Source organism: Strix uralensis, chromosome 9 (genome assembly GCF_047716275.1).
Source record: "Strix uralensis isolate ZFMK-TIS-50842 chromosome 9, bStrUra1, whole genome shotgun sequence".
NCBI lineage: Eukaryota > Metazoa > Chordata > Aves > Strigiformes > Strigidae > Strix > Strix uralensis.
Window position 1 is genome coordinate 6307963 of NC_133980.1, and position 16513 is coordinate 6324475.

Below are 16513 nucleotides of genomic sequence, written 5' to 3' on the forward strand. Positions count from 1 at the left end.
AGAGCTATGTGTAATGTTACCATGATGCAGAATTGCCATGCTTATTGTCTACTATATGTTGTATAATTGATGGTGTTGCTAAATCTAGTAGTAGGTGATAAAAGCAATGGGTTAAAATGGGCTTTGCTTTTGAACGATTAACCATGTTGTCACATCAGTGAAAGGAATTTAAAGATTCCATAAGGACAGCTGGTTGTCTCTGCAGCTGGGGTAATTTGCACACCCATTTTACTGTATTTGGGTCATTCAGAGGCAGCTTTGATGGTAAAAAAAAAAACAACAAAAGAAAACAAAAGAAAACAAACTGAAACAAAAAGGAAAAAATAGGAAGATCCGGACCATAGGGCTGTGGCTCTCCAAGTAAGAGCAGGCTGATGAGAGGCACATCACAAGCTGGCACAAAAAGAACACAATGTATATTCATTTTTTCTCTATATATGCACAGCAGCATGGGCAGGCAGCAGTACTAGGGCCACCCACAGGATAGGGGCTTCAGCCTGACATTTGAGAGAAGAATTTGGTGCATTTACAGCAGTTGTACCCTTCCAGCAAAAACTAGTGGCATTAAATTAGGGGAGTTTAATGGGGCCCTTCCCACCTCCCCAGCTCTGGGTGGTGCAGCATCTCCCAGACAAGAAAAATTGGGAAGTAAACCCTGCAAACCTTTTCTGCAGTAGGTCATGATGGTGAAGTCGGGAAGCGGTGGCTCTGCAGCACTACGCAGGGCACTGAACTGCTGCTGCAGGGATGCGGCGGTTGCGACAGGCATCCTACACCTTGAGCCGCATCCTTACTGCTGAGAACATCCCCACTGGATCTCCTCAGAGGAGCTGTGCCCCCAGGCAACTGGCTTATCACCCTGGGCACAGGCACAGCATGGCAGGGAGGTCTGCCCCACACCTTTGGGAACAGGCAGATCCAGTCCCTGCTGCTGCTTGCTGCCGGCCTATGCGATGCTCATGTTGGCCCCAATTACGTAGAGTCAAGGTGCAAATTGTTGCATGAGCAGCAACGGACCTGCATGGGCTCAGGCTGAGACAAGGAATTGCAGCACAACTTCAACCATTTTCAGCAACCAGCTCAGCTCGAGAGCTGGGGTCAAAGTCACCTTGAACATCCCCTTTCTGTCCCAAAATAGGTAATATGATCAACCCCAAAACCATCCCGCAACAAGAAAAATGTCATTGGACAATCATTCTGAAACAGCTTTGAAACATTTAATTCTCACAAGTAGCTGCTACAGCCTTACCTCTGAGCATCCTTTGCCTTGGGAATGGTACCCAGCATCTCCCCAGCGTCTGCAGCGTGCTGGGGGTAACCACCAGCCGAGCACGGCCTCGCACCAGCTCCCAGGGCTTTTCTTTCATTTACTGTGGAGGGTGCGACTCTCCCTGCAGTTCATGCAATATTTCACAGCAACTCTGTAAATAATTGAATCTGCAACAGGCTCAAGTGACTCCTGCATGCACAGATATTATTTCTCCTTTTCCCCCTGCAGCACTGCTCAGCTGAACAATTAAGTTTCCTTTCCTGGGTAAAAACTCCCAGAAACAGAGTTTTAAAAGGAGCCCCAGGTTTTATTTCTTCAAACAGTAAAACTAAGTAGTTTCCGATAACATTGATCAACCACAAGTGTATTTCGCTTACAACAGAAAACAAACAAATCAAAGCTAGGAATATTTGGAGGGAAAAGCATGTCTTTATAATAATCACAGGTTGATTTTGTAGAACAGTGGAAGTTTTCAGGTGGTAATGGTCCGTTGAGACATCCCTCAGCTGCTGCTCACTGCTGGGCAGCATCGCAGGGAACACACCCTGTCTCCCCCCCACCTCATCCTGCCCAGAACCGCTGCTTTCCTGAGACCCTCCAGGCAAAGAGCATCATGACTCGGAGCCCTGAAAAGCCCCTTTACCTCCATGATCTGCTAATGGTTAACACCCCAGGTTTTATTTACCAAAACATAAAAGGCATGGCTTAATGTTGAAGTCTTGTGTTTTATTGTGGTTGGCACCAGAAATGCATTTGCTCTATGGTATGTCCATATACACACTCTGTAGACAAAACTGCATTAATACTGGTTTCTCATGATTTTTGTTTCAAATGACTCTAAGATTTTAAAAAATACATTCACAAACTACCTGATGTTTAAACACAACAATTCCCTTCTATTTCGTCACTGTACCCGAAAACCCACGATAAAAATAATCATCCAAAGCTGTGTATTCGTCACTGCAAGGGGGACAAAAACTGCCCCAAACCAGTTATCAGTCTGCAACATAATCAAAACCTCTGGGCTTTGTTTTATTTATAATTTAACCACAGTGAAAATATAAAGAACTGGTGGCAATCAGTGTCCGTGATGGGACTTGTGTGGGGTTTTAATTCCAGTATTGTGGTCTTACGGTCATCCTGACACTTTGCAGGGCGCTTCGCCAGGCGCTGGGCAGGGGGCACTGGCACCCAGTGGGTGAGGAAGGCACCCACGCAAAGCACCCCTGGACACCACGTCCCAGCGGGAGTCCCACCACGGGCAATCCCTGCCGGTACCGAACCACGACGCCCTGCCCGTGTGGGTACCGCTGCCATGCAGCCCTACCGCCCCGTCCCCGCCGCCCCGCAACACCTCTTGCCCTCCATAAAGATTCAAGTTTGACCAAGTCCTGTTGATTTAATCATTTTTTAATAAAGCCATCGTTACTGAGTACACCAAGATTGCCAGTTAAGCTCTCTATATGTCGCTGGAGGTAACAGCGCTGTGATCAACAGCGGAACGGAAAAAAAAAAAAAAACAAACCAAAACAAACCAAAAAAACAAACCCCAAACGAAACGAGGTAGGTTAAAACCAGCAACACAGACCTTGTTATGCGACACCCCAACACCACAGGCAGCCATGCTTGCAGCTACTGAGAAAGAAAACCCCAGATACGCACTGAAAACGGAAATCAACTGAGCAGAGTTTATAAGGACACGATTCAACCTGAACTAAACACACACACACGGTTCGGCACAGATGTTCTCTTTCACTGTATGTTGGGTAATTCCTAGGGAGCGGAGGGGGCGGAAAACGAGAGAGATTCAGACCCTTGGCCGAAGAAACCACACACATATATATTTTTTTAAGCTCTTTACAAGCCCAATTCAGCAACGCAGGGGACAGGCAGCTTGTTTCGTGGTCCCCGTCCCCGCGCCGGCTGCCTCCGCACGCCAGCGCCCAGCTCCAGGCTCGGGGTGGGGGGGACAAGCACCCACAGCTCGCGCCGGCTTTGGCATTGGGGTCCGCATTGGGGTCCAGCGCCCGCGGCATCCCGGGAGCCATCTGCGGCCGCAATCCCGCCTCGGGGGCGAGTGCAGGGCTCCTCCGACCGCTCCACCGTCCTCTCCTCCACCGATCCCCCCATCTCGGCGCCCGCGGCCAAGCCCCGGGGCAGGCGGGCACCTCCGGAGCAACAACAAATGGCACCTCTGTCCCTATCAAGACACACCATTATGTGAAGATCCATATAGAAATATGGATTGACAGACTTGACAAAAATGGTAGCTGATTTTTATTAGTCTAAGGCTAGTAGTTTAGCCACTTAAAATCCATTTCCCAAAAGAGGGGAAAAAAACCTATTATTTTTTCTCTTCTTTAAAAATCCGTTAAGCCGTTGCTGCCAAAAGCAACATGTAAATGTTGGTGAAGGCAAAAGATTTCTCAGATTACCCAGCTATATGGTTATGGCCTTCATCACAAAGATAAAAGGTACATTTATTGTGCTGTCTCTCACCAGATTTAATTGGTAACTTTACAACATACTATATATTTGATGCTAGCAGGCAGACAGAATTAAAAACAGACTTTTTGACACTGTTTCTTTCCCCGTTCTTACAAAGTAGGGGACAAAGAAAAAGTAAAATTAAAAAAAATAAAATAAAATAAAATAAAGGAAAACTCATAACCCACTATAACACAGCGTAATCAGAAGACCTCGGGGGGTCCAAGCGCGAAAGTCCATCCCTGCCCGCAGCCCCCGCCCCGGGAGCGTGGGGAGCGGTGTTCTTCGGGGCCCTCCGCATCTGCCTCTACAGTGTTAGTCCACGTGTTTAATGTCCTTTAAATTAGAAATAATGCCATGGCGGTGAGTGCCAAGTGCTCCTCTGTTACCAGTTCATCATGGAGTTTCTGTTGAGGGTCATGAAAAACACTTGGCTGCTTCCTCCGGATCTCACCGATGCAAAAAATACCTGTTTGGAAGCAAGAAAAACCTTATTAATAATTTTTATTATTATAAAAAAAGGGCTGTTAATTGTCTCGGTGAGCGAGGAAAGCAGGAGCTGCCCCACACCCTGTGGTTTCCTCTGCCTAAACCTCCCTCTCCCTGCTCCTTTTCTGCAGCTGACAGCAGAAATTTTACACGGACCCATTGTCTGGTTTTTAGTTTTCCATGGAGCTCAGAGGCCAGAGCTAACCCACGCCAGACTCAGATCAAATCTAACCACTTATTAGTAAACACAGTAATAAAATCTCCCTCGCTATCACTACCAAAGAGAGCAAGGTTTGGAACGCTTTAAAAATACCAAGTTTATCACATTTTACTGCCAGGGCACCATTTATTATGCAATATTAATAAGACTGCTGTCAGTGGTTTGGATCTTGATAAACATTAACCATTTGGGTCAACATCTGCCTCAGTTTGAAATGGTTTCCTTCGGAAAACTTAGTCCTAGTATTTCAGCCGTACCTGAAGGTAAAGCTCAGGAAAACTACCTTCCTTCAGTATGCTCAAAGCACGGGAACGTCTCAGGACTCTGGATGAAGAACACGATTTTTGGTGCTTCTGTCAGGACCTACCAGCATTTGACCCCAATGGAAGTCTTAAAAAATAAGTTACAATTTGCAAATATTGAAAGGGACAATCTGAAGCCTCTGTCCGTTTCAAAACCAAAAATTGTTCAATCTTCACATGACTTTCATTGTTAACCATTTCTCCAGAAAGAGAAACATCTGGTTTTAGTATTTCAAACCGACCAGTGATCAGTTGGTTCCAGTATTTTAAAAAGACTGAGGTGGGTTTTTTTCCAGTTTTCTTAGAAAAGGTTAAAAAAAAAAAATAGGAGCAAACCAGAAAAAAAACTCTTTAAAAAAAAACAGTATAAAACCTGCAGAGTCAAATACTCAAAAATTAGGAAAAAAGAAAAGTAGGGGTGTTTGGGCAACGTAAATTCAGCTTCTTGGGCAGTTTCCCATGATACACTCAACTGCAAGGTTAGGATACATTTTTCCAGCGGAGCTCCAGCCTAACTCCACACAACAGGCAGGGCAATGGTCGACTAATGAGCAGCTGTTCAATAAACTGATCGTGGCCTCAAACCTTATTTATTGGATGTCATTAAACCCTGCTCTGGGGACAGAGAAATCAGTTTCTTCATGTGTTTCGTGGTCGTGCTTGTTACAAAAGAACTCCCTGCTGCATGGTCCTGATTTGGCTTGATGAAACTTTGTGAGATGAGGCAACACCAACAGCAGAAACAGATCTCAGCATTCAACCATCTCTTCCATATAAATATTCCTTTTCCTCCAGCAACTCCCTCATTCCCTGCATCCCTCGCCCACCAGAAACACCCATGGCAGGAGTCATCTACACAACAGCTGCGCTCGCCATCAACTCTGGTGACCCTCCAGAGCAGTACTTATCAGTGCTGTCCACAGAAAAACATGGGGCTCCATGGAGAAAATCGTTTAAGATGCATCAAAACGCATCTAAAAACGCATCAAAATGTTTCTGCACCAGAGCTCAAATCAGGGTCACTTACATACCCTTACTGCTACCATTTCTCAACTTCTGCAGTTTACTTGGCAGCCTCAATAGCTAATGGTTGGATGCAAAGCCTGGGAGAAAGTCAAGCCAAGTCAACACACATCGCAGCTAGAGGTGGATGAGATCTTGCAGATTCCTCCCACCCCAGGCTGAGGTTTGCATCCACTGGAGAGAATTAATTGGGAGTGGGTTTATGGGCACTACTTATTAAACAGGACCTTCAGATTAATTATTAACCTCCAAATAAACCAGACTTAAAGTCTAAAAGTAGCTTGTAGCTTAAAGCACAGATACAAGCTTTGAAGTGGACTTACCTTATCATTTCTTTCACATAGAAACTTTAACCTTTGAGCTCGCTTGTGCATAAATACTCCATCCAAATGTCCTGTCTCCACTGACCGGATTTCAATAGCTTTCTCTCCCCAGCCCATTATTTGATTGGAATGAATGTAGGCTGTCAAAAGGAAGCGTTTGGTAGGTGTTACAATGTGTGTGGAGCTAAATATTAAGCAACGGGCAGAAAAGCTCTCATCAGCTGTTATTCAAAGCCTACATAGATCAATGGCAGAGCTCTGACTGCCAGAGGCACAGGTGGCCAGGCATGTGCCCACAGGGATAGTAGCCTTTACAGAGCACTTTTCATCCAGAAATTGCTGAGTAATTTAAACAGTAGTAGTATCACTTCTTCCGATTTCTGCGGGTGAGGAGCTGGGCAGTGGCTTGCCTCCATGGGTTGTGGAGCTGAACAACAGCAGAGCCAGAAGAGCAACCCAAGTGCTCCCAGCTCCGCACCCAGCCCCTCTTCCACTCAACACAGTATTCCAGCAGTGCAACAGCTTGCATTACCTTATACTTATACTTAAGATAAACCAGAGCTCAAATCTTCAAGAAGTCACTTGCTTTTATTATGGAGGACCAAACTGCAGAAATTTAGCAATTGCATCTTTCATCTGGTTGAGAGAAAACTCCTTTGATAAACGAAAGCCCAAATGACTCCATCTCAGCATTCTCGACTCCTCATCTTACTTGTCACTTGTATTTTAAGCAGGTGAAGAGGAAGGGTTGACCTACCCACGGAAGTAGGCATTTCTCCCCACTGGAGCACCACATCTTTAGTTATCCGTCCATAGGTGTTCACGTATACGCCTTCATCCTCATAGCACACAAGCATCTCCATCCCGTCTGTTTTAGGCAGGATGACAATGGCGTGAGGAGTAATATTGCCCTGAATCTGCAGTTAAAATAAACCCTAAAAGTCAGAATTATATTGAATGGAGGAAGGGGGAGGGGGAGGGGAGCAGAGCCTTAGAAAAACAAAACCCCAAACCAACCCGAGAATAAAACCCTCCCTTCATTCACCAAACATGCATTGGCTTTCAGAGATAAGCTTGAAGGGGAATAAACTGTCATGTTTATCCTACCATCAAAACTGTCTGATATGTCAAGGATAAACAGGTTCAGCAATTATAGAGAGCTCACAACATATACGCCCCCAAGACTGACAGCTGACACTTGGCTGTAACACAAATAAGCGACTGCTGACTTGATGAATCCAGTTCCTATTCACATTAAGGCAAATAAACCCAGAATTTTACCTGTAGCCCTAGGGAGGAAATATTCCCATTTTTAGCAGTCTCTAGCTGCAAGGGCAGCTACAGTGACCTTCCACCCATGTCTGCCCTTCCATAGCTAAGACAACACAAAGCCATCCCAAACTGCCCCAGTATTTCTCCCTACGCTTCTTGCCAGCTCTCGGAGAGGAGGCTCTGCTGCTCAGATCAGATTCAGCGGTTCCTGGATTTGATTAGTGACACAGTTTCTCCTAGACCAGCTTCTCATGCTGCTTAGGCCAACAGCATGGACGGAGCTTAAATAAGCCAACAAGAAAATTTATGGTATTTTTTGCAGCACTGGTTCTCCCTTGAAATAACTGATGGGCCTGAGAGAGGTGCTGTGGTGAGTCCCTGATGTCAGGTGGTTTGGGAGTTTTGGGCAGGAGGTTTAGTGAGATTTGGGCTACTCTAATCCTGCAACCTTCACCTGGGCAAACTGCGCTGCCTCAGCAGGAACAAGTGTTGGTGAGCACATCTGGGACACCACGCAAGGGGACAGTGCGCTCAGCATCCAGCTCTTGGTGGGCCTACATTCCCCAACAACCTGGTTTCATGGTACCTTGCCCTACAGAGAGCTCCGTTACTGCTCCATGCAGTGTACAGACAGATTCTCCTTTCTGTGGGACATGGCAAACTTAAACCTGACTGCTCGGGCACGAGGACAGAAATAGCCTGTGCAAATAATGAACATGAAGTACGTGATACCTCTGAGCTCTCTTTAAGCAAGTATCAGTGAGGATGGCAGCGGAGAAAGTCATACCCATGGCAAGATGCCAACTGACTGGTCACCATTTCTGAGCCACTGAGAGCCTGACCAAACCTTGCTGGTGACCTGTGTTAGTCATGCAGCAGCACTGCCCCGTGTACTCACGTGAGATGGTATATAGATATCATAGGAGTTCCCAGAATCTACATCAATCACATGGAAACCAGTGTGTGATCCAAAGATAACCTTGAGTCTCTGACCCTCTTCTACAGTGAGATCCACGAGCAACGGCTTGTGCTGGAGATCTGCAAAAGACTTTTATAATCCCTTCAGTGAGTATCACAGAAAACCAACAAATCCCCATACTAGCAGCCTGATACGGTTTTGAAATCAGATTTGTTTGACTGTGTTTCCTACTAAATATGTGGTTATTTATATTCCTGTCTCTCTGTTCCTATGTCAGATGCCTCAGAGGGTATTACCCGCTCGCTCCAGCCATCCCAGCTGATAAGCACTCACCCTTGCCAAGCACAGCTCTCTTCCCCCAGGAGCCCGAGGCCAGCCTGAGGATTTGGTCTCTCAAAGAAGGTGACAGCTCAATTTTACATAAGCGTGTGTACAGTGAGCACATGGGGACCCCCGAGTGGTAACAAGAGCAAAGTCTGCAGAGAGCTGTGACCACCCACCTCCCCTCTCGGCAGGGATCACCACTCCAGTTTGGGCAGCTGAAATGAGCCAGTTTAGCAAAGACCTACTTTTCTTTGTTCAATCTAACCTGCTGCATGCAGGCTGGGACCAGCTCCCTGGCAGGGGCTGATCTAGGACAGAGTATCCCTCCGTGATTTAGGTCCTCAACAGGAGGGTAAAACACCCCCAGGGAGAGAAAAGGGCTCCTGGCTCTCTGTGCAAGGACCACTCTGACTCCTGACAGGGAAAATCAGTGGGTGGTATTTCCCACTCTCCCAACAGATCCCTGCCTACAAGGCAAGGAAAGGATGCTCAGCCTTCCCAGACTGAAGAAGCAACACCAGGAGCGTGAGCGAGCATCCTTAGCAGAGCCCAGAGGCTGAATCCCAGGCCATTTTAATGCTGCTGAGCTCTCCATGTCACTGAGCCCATTTATTCTGGCTTTTGTTCAGGAAAAGCAAATGTGATCTAATACTGAATAAGCCCATTTGTGCTGGAAGGATGCAAAATGAGATTACTCAGCATGAACATCTCCAGAAGGCATTGCCCCTTGTGACTTGTCTCTGCCCAGAGCTCGGGATGAAAAGTGCTTTAAAGGACTAAGCACAAAATACCCGTTGGCAGGTTACAGAGGAGAAAGGTCTCACTGAAGGAAACTGAGGTAGATGAAAAGGGAGAGAAAAAGAGAAAGAGTGGATCATTCTCCTGGACTTTCTGTCCTGAAACAGAATCCACATTGCAGAAGGGGAGAGGACCTTGCAAAATAAAAATGGAAAATAATACCAACCTGTTTTCATACTGTATGTGAAAAATTAGTCAGAGGTTAAAAAAAAAAGACCACCATCACAAAAACCCACCAAAAATGTCAACTCAATTTTACTCATGGGCATTTGGTCAGCTTTCTGCAAACTTCCCAAGTCAAGCCTGCCAGCATAAGCTAATTTTAATGCTTAATTGTTAGCCATAAGCAGAATGCATCCCATCTCTTCAGCCAGAATGTATCCCATCTCCCATGCCTGTCGGGCATCCCGAGGAGCTCAGCTACATAAACAAGACACTTTTCTGCTCTTTTCTTTCTTAGTACAGAAATCCTGTGTATTTACAATTACAGAGTCTATTTTGGTTAAAAGGTAAACATACCTTAAATGCCATAAACTTGTGATATGGTTTCGGAGCCCAAGCGTAGATCTCTACAGCATTCTTTAAGGCAATCACCAAGAACTTGATTCTTTCATATTTCACTAAAATGAAAATAAAACCAATTTAAAAAATATTCACTTTCTTTCCAACAAGACTGAATAACTCATCTCCAGGAACAGCTTCTCAGGCTGTCTGTTGGTTCTCATTTGGCAAAGTGTCCACCTAATACATATAGATGGATTCCAAATTTATTTGTGACTATGGTCTGCCCATACTTCTAAGAGAAGTGTCAGGTCAGATTGAAGACTAGAGAACAAAAATGCATCTCTTCAGACATTTTTTTTCTGGAGAGGCCACTCACCAACTTTGTAGTGGATGCATCCCTCCAGGTCCCCGACTGTGATCCAGCCCTGCTTCTTCTCCACTTCAGGGTCGTTGTGTAAAATCCTGTTTCTCAGCCAGGAGAGATAGTACACACGCAGCTTGTTCTTCTTTCCTGTTGGCAAAGGAAACTTCCCTGTCAGAGCAGAGCATGCGTGCATGGGAAATCTTGAGATTTCACTGCTTATTTTCACTCACGAGGTGATAAAAGTTTGTTTCATGATGAAGTTGCAAATAGTAATTTAGTTGTGTTGTTTTATTTTCTTGGGAAAAAATATATGGAAAGCAGAGCTCAGACCTCTGTCTCCCAGACTGCAGGTGGATACTGCAAGAGCTGGGCTCTTGCTTCCCGCAGGCTGGAAATGTTCTTTTCCTATAAACTGGTGTTCACAGAGAAGGTCAGGCACAGTGAGGTCACAACCCCAGCTCTCTTACAGCTCAGGGCTTACCCAACCACTCAATTACCTGGTTTCTTTCCTCTCTTCTCCTTCATACAACATCAATTCCACCCTGGAGCCGAGACACAAGCTCCTCGCTCTGTGACAAGCACTGCTGTTCGCCGACCAGCCCGGTGCTGGGCTCTGCAATGCTGGGGGGCTGCCAGATTTCTGCTTGCCTGCTCTTGGACAGCTGCGATCTGGCTACAAACCTCCCTGCTGCTGCAAAGCCCCCGCCACGGGGACAGGACACAGCTCAAACCCAATCTGGTGGGAGAGGACTCAAACCATAAACCTGGGGCTCCATCTGCACACGGATTTCCCCAAGTCCCCGGGGCTTGTTCTCAGCATCGTCTTGGGAGCACTACTCCCCCCTTCATCTTCCACCTGTACTAAACCCCTATTCCTACAGCTGTATCCCCAAAACCACAGGGGAGCCACAGACCAAGGTAAACAATGAAGCAGCAGTTTTGAAGGGCTCTATCTGAATGGAGGGAGCAGGAATTTGCAGGTGAATGCAGAGTGAGCCAGGGAGGGTGTTGAACAATGTGAAAGTAAAAAAAGGATGGTATCAAGCAATTTTCCTAACGAGCATTTCTCTTGCTGTCCTCTGTGAGCTTTGTGGGGCAGGTATCAGCAGGAAAAGGCTCTTCCCTGGCTCTGCCACCCGTGTGCTTCACAGGGCTGCTCTGCAGGAGGATGTTGGGTGCTCTCCTGGGAGACTGGACTACAGAGTTTTTGCTTTTTTGCCAGAAATCACCCCACAAGCCTGATTTGAGAGCTCCGGAGCTCCCAGATGAATGCAGGGACAGTGCTAAGCCCATGGTCCTCATGATGCTCGGGGCACTCCGAGCACAGACATGGTCTGAGCTGGAGCCCTGAAGCCATGGTTCATGGCTCCCTTGGCTAGAACCAGACCCAAAAGCAGAGCTTGTTGCCCCCTCAAGCTCGCTGCCTCCTCAAGCCATGACTCCCTGCCTTGCTGGGGTATCTGCCTGTATCCTGCCTGTATCCTGCACCCTCCCTTCCTGGCTAAAGGAGGATGGAGCGTTGCAGATGAAGGGGAGCCAGCAGGTGATGGCACCAAACTGCTCTTGGAGGCATTCTTGCAGATCTAACACCTTTAATTGTGAAATAAACCACCTGCCCTGGGAGCTTCCCTCTGACACCTGTGGGAAGGTTTTGTCTGAGATGGAACTGCTCGGGGCGTATGGCAGAGAAGGTGAATGATGGGGTGAGAGCACGAGAGGCGTACCTGATATTGTCACGAGGACATTAAGGCCCTCGAGTACGTCCATCTGTTGAAATCGCCGTCTGTTGATGAGGTTGTAGACCTTCCCTTGCCCACTCCGATCCAGCAGCATCAGGCCATTTTCTGTGCCCACCAGCAGATTCACACCTGAAGAGGAGAGGGCAATGGGCACCAGGAGCTACAGCTTCTCCCCAGGATGACATCCCGAGCTCATCTCTGCTACCGCCAGGAGTGCAGAGATGAGCTCGTGGGAACAGCACGGTGTGCTCAGGGCTTACCCCATAAAGCAGCACAGAGTATCTCCGAGTTGAAGCGCTTCTTGTATTTCCGGATCTCCGGGGTGTCACTGTGGGGACGGATGTTGGTGGGGTTGACGTTCACCACTGAGATCTTCCGAGCTTCGTTCAGCTTGGCCTGCTCCTGTCTGAGCAGCTCGCTGGTGAACAGGGCTTGGAAGGAAACACAAGATAGGAAGGTGTGATGGATTAACCCTTCTGCCACCTCTTTTTCGGGATAGGAAGACAATACCTGGTTTATTTCTGATGGGGGAGTCATCACTATGTCACAAGCTACTAGTTTGAAGAGGGATCATTAGGGTTTACCTGTAGGTTGGAACCAGCCAACACCAAACCCATCAGCAGGTGATATCCCCAGACCTCCAGCCCTGCCTATCAAGCTGGCCAGTACTATTTGCTGCCTGCCTGCCCGCATCCAGCCATTGTCAATGATTTCAGAGCAACTGCCAGTTTTTTGGAGAGATTACCACCTCCTGGTTCTGCCAGGAACATTTCTCCTGGCTGCTGCTCCCTGTTTTGCTCTCAGACCTTTCTGGTGGCATTTCAGTGGCAGGGGAGAAGAAGTTGGATGGAAACTGGAGAGCACAAGGATGCATACACGAGCAATGTTTGGACGAGAGTAAGTGAAATGTGAAAGAGGTTCAGTGGGGTTATTCAGGCCCCACGACCTGGCTTCCACGAGATCCTCCCCTCTCAAGCTGGCCACATTGCCTCCTACCAGTAGCAGATGACTCTTCGTCCTCATCTTCATCTTCATCAGTAGGCGAGGTCTGATATACTCTAGTGTCCACAAAGGGGGTGAAAGAGGCTTTGGTGCTACTTCCCATACCATACTGGAAAATAAACAGCAGAGAGAGAGCTCAGAGCACAGAAATAACACTAATTTTGTGTATGTGTGTATATTTAAGGCTTGCTAATTAGCAGACACAGTGCCTGCCCTTGTGGTGCCCTTTTTGAGCCTTATATGAACATCTGCTCCTCCTCCCCCATAACTAATCAGGAAAAACATTAAATTAGGTTTGTGCGTGTCCATGAGCAACAGAAGACGAAGAGGAGCAGGGCCTGGCTCTGCTCTCTTCTCGCAGGCAGAAGCACAGCACAGCCATGAGACCTGTTAGCGGAGAAGCCGCAGGGCCAGAGGCAAAAGTCAGCGCGGGTGAAAACCAACTTGTCTGCATGTAACACTCCTGCTTAAAAAGCCCGCCCCAGGATGTCAGGCAGGTGAGGGTTTGCTTTTCCCACTCTCCCAGTGTGCAAGCCAAGGTTGGCAGGATGGCGCTGGGAGCCCTGGAAAGCCCTGGCATGGGGCAGCTGACATGGACCCAGTGATCACCAGAGTAATTCAGAGAGCTGGAAAAGGCGGGACTGTGGCTTTCCTTGTGCCAAAGCCAAACTCTAAGTAGCACAGTCTGAGCAAAGATTTTCTTTCAACAGGTCGTGGAAATCTATTTTAGGACCTGTAAAGCTTAGGCAGAGGAGCTCATACAGCCGTAACACCGCTCTGCTTTTACTGCCTGTTATCTAGGGATTTGCTGGACTAAGCCCAAAACATTGATGCCCCTGGGAAAGCAGGAAAAGTCAGCTCTCTAGCAAAACACCTATTCTTCCTTCTGCTGGTATTGCTGGTCCTCACACCTACCGCTGAGGCAGAACCCAGCAACGCCCCTCAGTACGCCTGGCCGCTCTGGTTTTGGGAGGACCTGAGGTGCTGGAGGTGGGGAAGGCTTGGGGTGAATTGTGTGGTGCTTTAGGGAAAGATTTTGAACAGGGGGTGTTTGAAAATGCCTCAGATACTCAGGCTCATCAGAAGATGGCATCCCTGACATTGCTCCATCCCCACCGAAGTCTGGTCTTCAGCACGCTTTGGGGATGACACGTATGGGTCACTTGCAATTTCAATGAAATGTTTTAAATTGTCCAGAAAGGGCCATTTCTAAGGTAAGAGAACTTAACCTGAAGGTATCGCAGGGAATGTCAGAGCCAATACTTTGCCAAGGCAATGCGGGGAGGAACAAACCGTAACATCACGTTGCTTTCTTTTTAAAGCCATTGCTTTGTTAAGACAGAAAATGAGGCTAAGACCTTCTCCCAAGCAAAAGGAAATCCTTGCCTTGGGAGTCAAAGTGACATGATTTTCCCCTCCTCGTTGAGCAGCTTATTTTTCCTACCCCAGTATTTACCCAGGAGACGCTTTATGCACGAGCTCCGTTAAGAGCCGTAACAGCAGCAAAAACCAACTCGCTCTGCAGCAGCACTACCACTCATTTTTCTTCCTCGGGACATTTTCCTTCCCTGAAATATATCTTCCTCAGCTTTCACGTCACTGAGTCACCAGAGCCCAGGCTGCTCCCCGTGCTCCACACCACCGTCGCAGCCCCTGTGCCAACAACTGCCACGGGGACAAGGTGTGCCATGGGGAACACCACCACCCCGGCACATCCGTACCAAAACTGGGCTGGGCTCGTACCTGTCCTCCCGTGGGCCACCGAAAGATTTAGGGGCAAAAAAACATCGAGCGCGTGAGCTCCCTCATGGCTCAGGACTTTCCAAGCATTTTGAGGCTGGCATCCATGGGTGAGCCGGCATCCATGCCCTATGCCTGCCAAAACCACGCTGCGCATCCCGCTTCCCTTCCGTCTCTCTTCCCCTGACAGTCTGCCTGTTTCCATAGAAACGGGATGTATTTCCAAAAAGTATGTGGTAACTGAGACCCACGGAAGGAGTTAAACAGCCTGCGGCAGGGAAGGCTGCAGGAACAGATACTGCATTTACATACACAGTGCAGCCATATCTGTGTGTGCATATAAGATATATGCTTCTTTCATATCCAAGAAATACACAAATTTTTCTCTGTGTTTCCATAAAACACGAACAGTTCAAGGAGGAGAAAAATGCAGTATTTACAGGGATGCTTTCCAGCTGAGAGTCAGTGCTTTCTGACAACTGAAGTATGAAGACGACCCTCATCTCAACGCACCGAGCATTTATTTTCTTTGCTCAGATTCAGCTGTTCTCCTAAGAAGCTGGCATTTTAATAACTACCAAGTCTGTTATTTAAATATTGAGACCTCATCTTCCTCCAGGTCCTGTTCAATTGCCTACAAACCTCCATGGTGGCTTACAGATACAGCATCAAGCTGCAGGGTGAGGCTGTGCTTGCTCCCTTCTTTTTGCTTGCAGCACCATGAGTCACCTGGAAGCCTGTGAACTAAATCCCCAAGTTTCCACTTACACCCACTCCCAGCTCAGTCAGCCCTAAAAATGCGTTTTTAGAAATGGAAAAGATCTTCTTGGTTGGTATTCTATAAATGAATATATTTAAATCCAATCCTTGCCCATGTTTAAGCAGTCCCAGGATGACCGTGGAAGGTGTTACTTTCAGCATCAACTCTCTCATCACTGCTTTCAAAGGCAACGAGGAAACGGATAAAATCTTGAGGTCAAGTCACGCACCATCTGTTCTTACGTTTTATCAATGCCCAATTCCAAGCAATTTTTTTTATACTGCTAGTAAAAGTACACCATAAAATGAGTAAATCATTTCTATGAAAGAGAATACGATGACAGAACTTTTGATGTATAACCAACAAAATGAAAAGAAAAAAATTAAATAAAATAGCTTATTTAGCACCAAATGAGTTGATTTCTCATGGGAAAACAGAGAACTGTGCCTGGTTCCCACAGCTGGTGATGGTAAGCAGGACACATCAATTCCCTTGTCTTATGTGTCACATCTTGCACTTTCTAGGACATTTTACACCTTATACAATGTTAATGTTCAATCGTGTCCCTGTAAAACAGTCTGAAGAACTATGCAGAATTTTGTTGGCTCTGGAGTTTTTGCTAACCTTTTGAGTCACATTAAGTATCAGAGATTGTACAGGTAGAAGCTGGGCCCAGTTGAAGTTAATAGCATCACTGGCCCTCATAATTCTCTTCTATTTCCAAGTGTCAAAAAAAAATAAATGGGGCTTTCAAATCAGCTGGCAGCATTCACACCATCACCACCAAAACTCCAGCTGGTGGGACTGAGAGAACACCTAATATACATTTCTACCATCAGCCATAGACCCATATAGCAATAACCTATCAGATTCCCTTGTAGTTCCACTATACTCACCCACATGAATCAGAAACAGAGAGAGAGAAGAGCCAAGAAAGCCAGGGAAGAAAGCAGGAAAGTCCTTTTATGGGGCAGAGA

General features: G+C 46.9%; 1 protein-coding gene across 6 annotated transcripts in view; it reads right to left on the reverse strand.

Moving 5' to 3' along the window:
• Nucleotides 1–2664: 2664 nt before the first annotated feature.
• The window catches only part of TNIK (TRAF2 and NCK interacting kinase), a 163859-nt gene continuing 150010 nt past the window's right edge, over nucleotides 2665–16513 (reverse strand). For all 6 annotated transcript variants that reach the window (XM_074878504.1, XM_074878503.1, XM_074878506.1 and 3 more), the window contains 9 exons: nucleotides 13031–13145; nucleotides 12295–12465; nucleotides 12020–12163; nucleotides 10308–10442; nucleotides 9947–10047; nucleotides 8285–8434; nucleotides 6872–7031; nucleotides 6115–6254; nucleotides 2665–4226 (listed from right to left, as the gene is read on the reverse strand). In XM_074878504.1, coding sequence (XP_074734605.1) covers nucleotides 4143–4226; nucleotides 6115–6254; nucleotides 6872–7031; nucleotides 8285–8434; nucleotides 9947–10047; nucleotides 10308–10442; nucleotides 12020–12163; nucleotides 12295–12465; nucleotides 13031–13145 — 1200 coding nt within the window. In that variant the 3' untranslated portion in view covers nucleotides 2665–4142. The remainder of the gene's footprint in view (nucleotides 4227–6114; nucleotides 6255–6871; nucleotides 7032–8284; nucleotides 8435–9946; nucleotides 10048–10307; nucleotides 10443–12019; nucleotides 12164–12294; nucleotides 12466–13030; nucleotides 13146–16513) is intronic.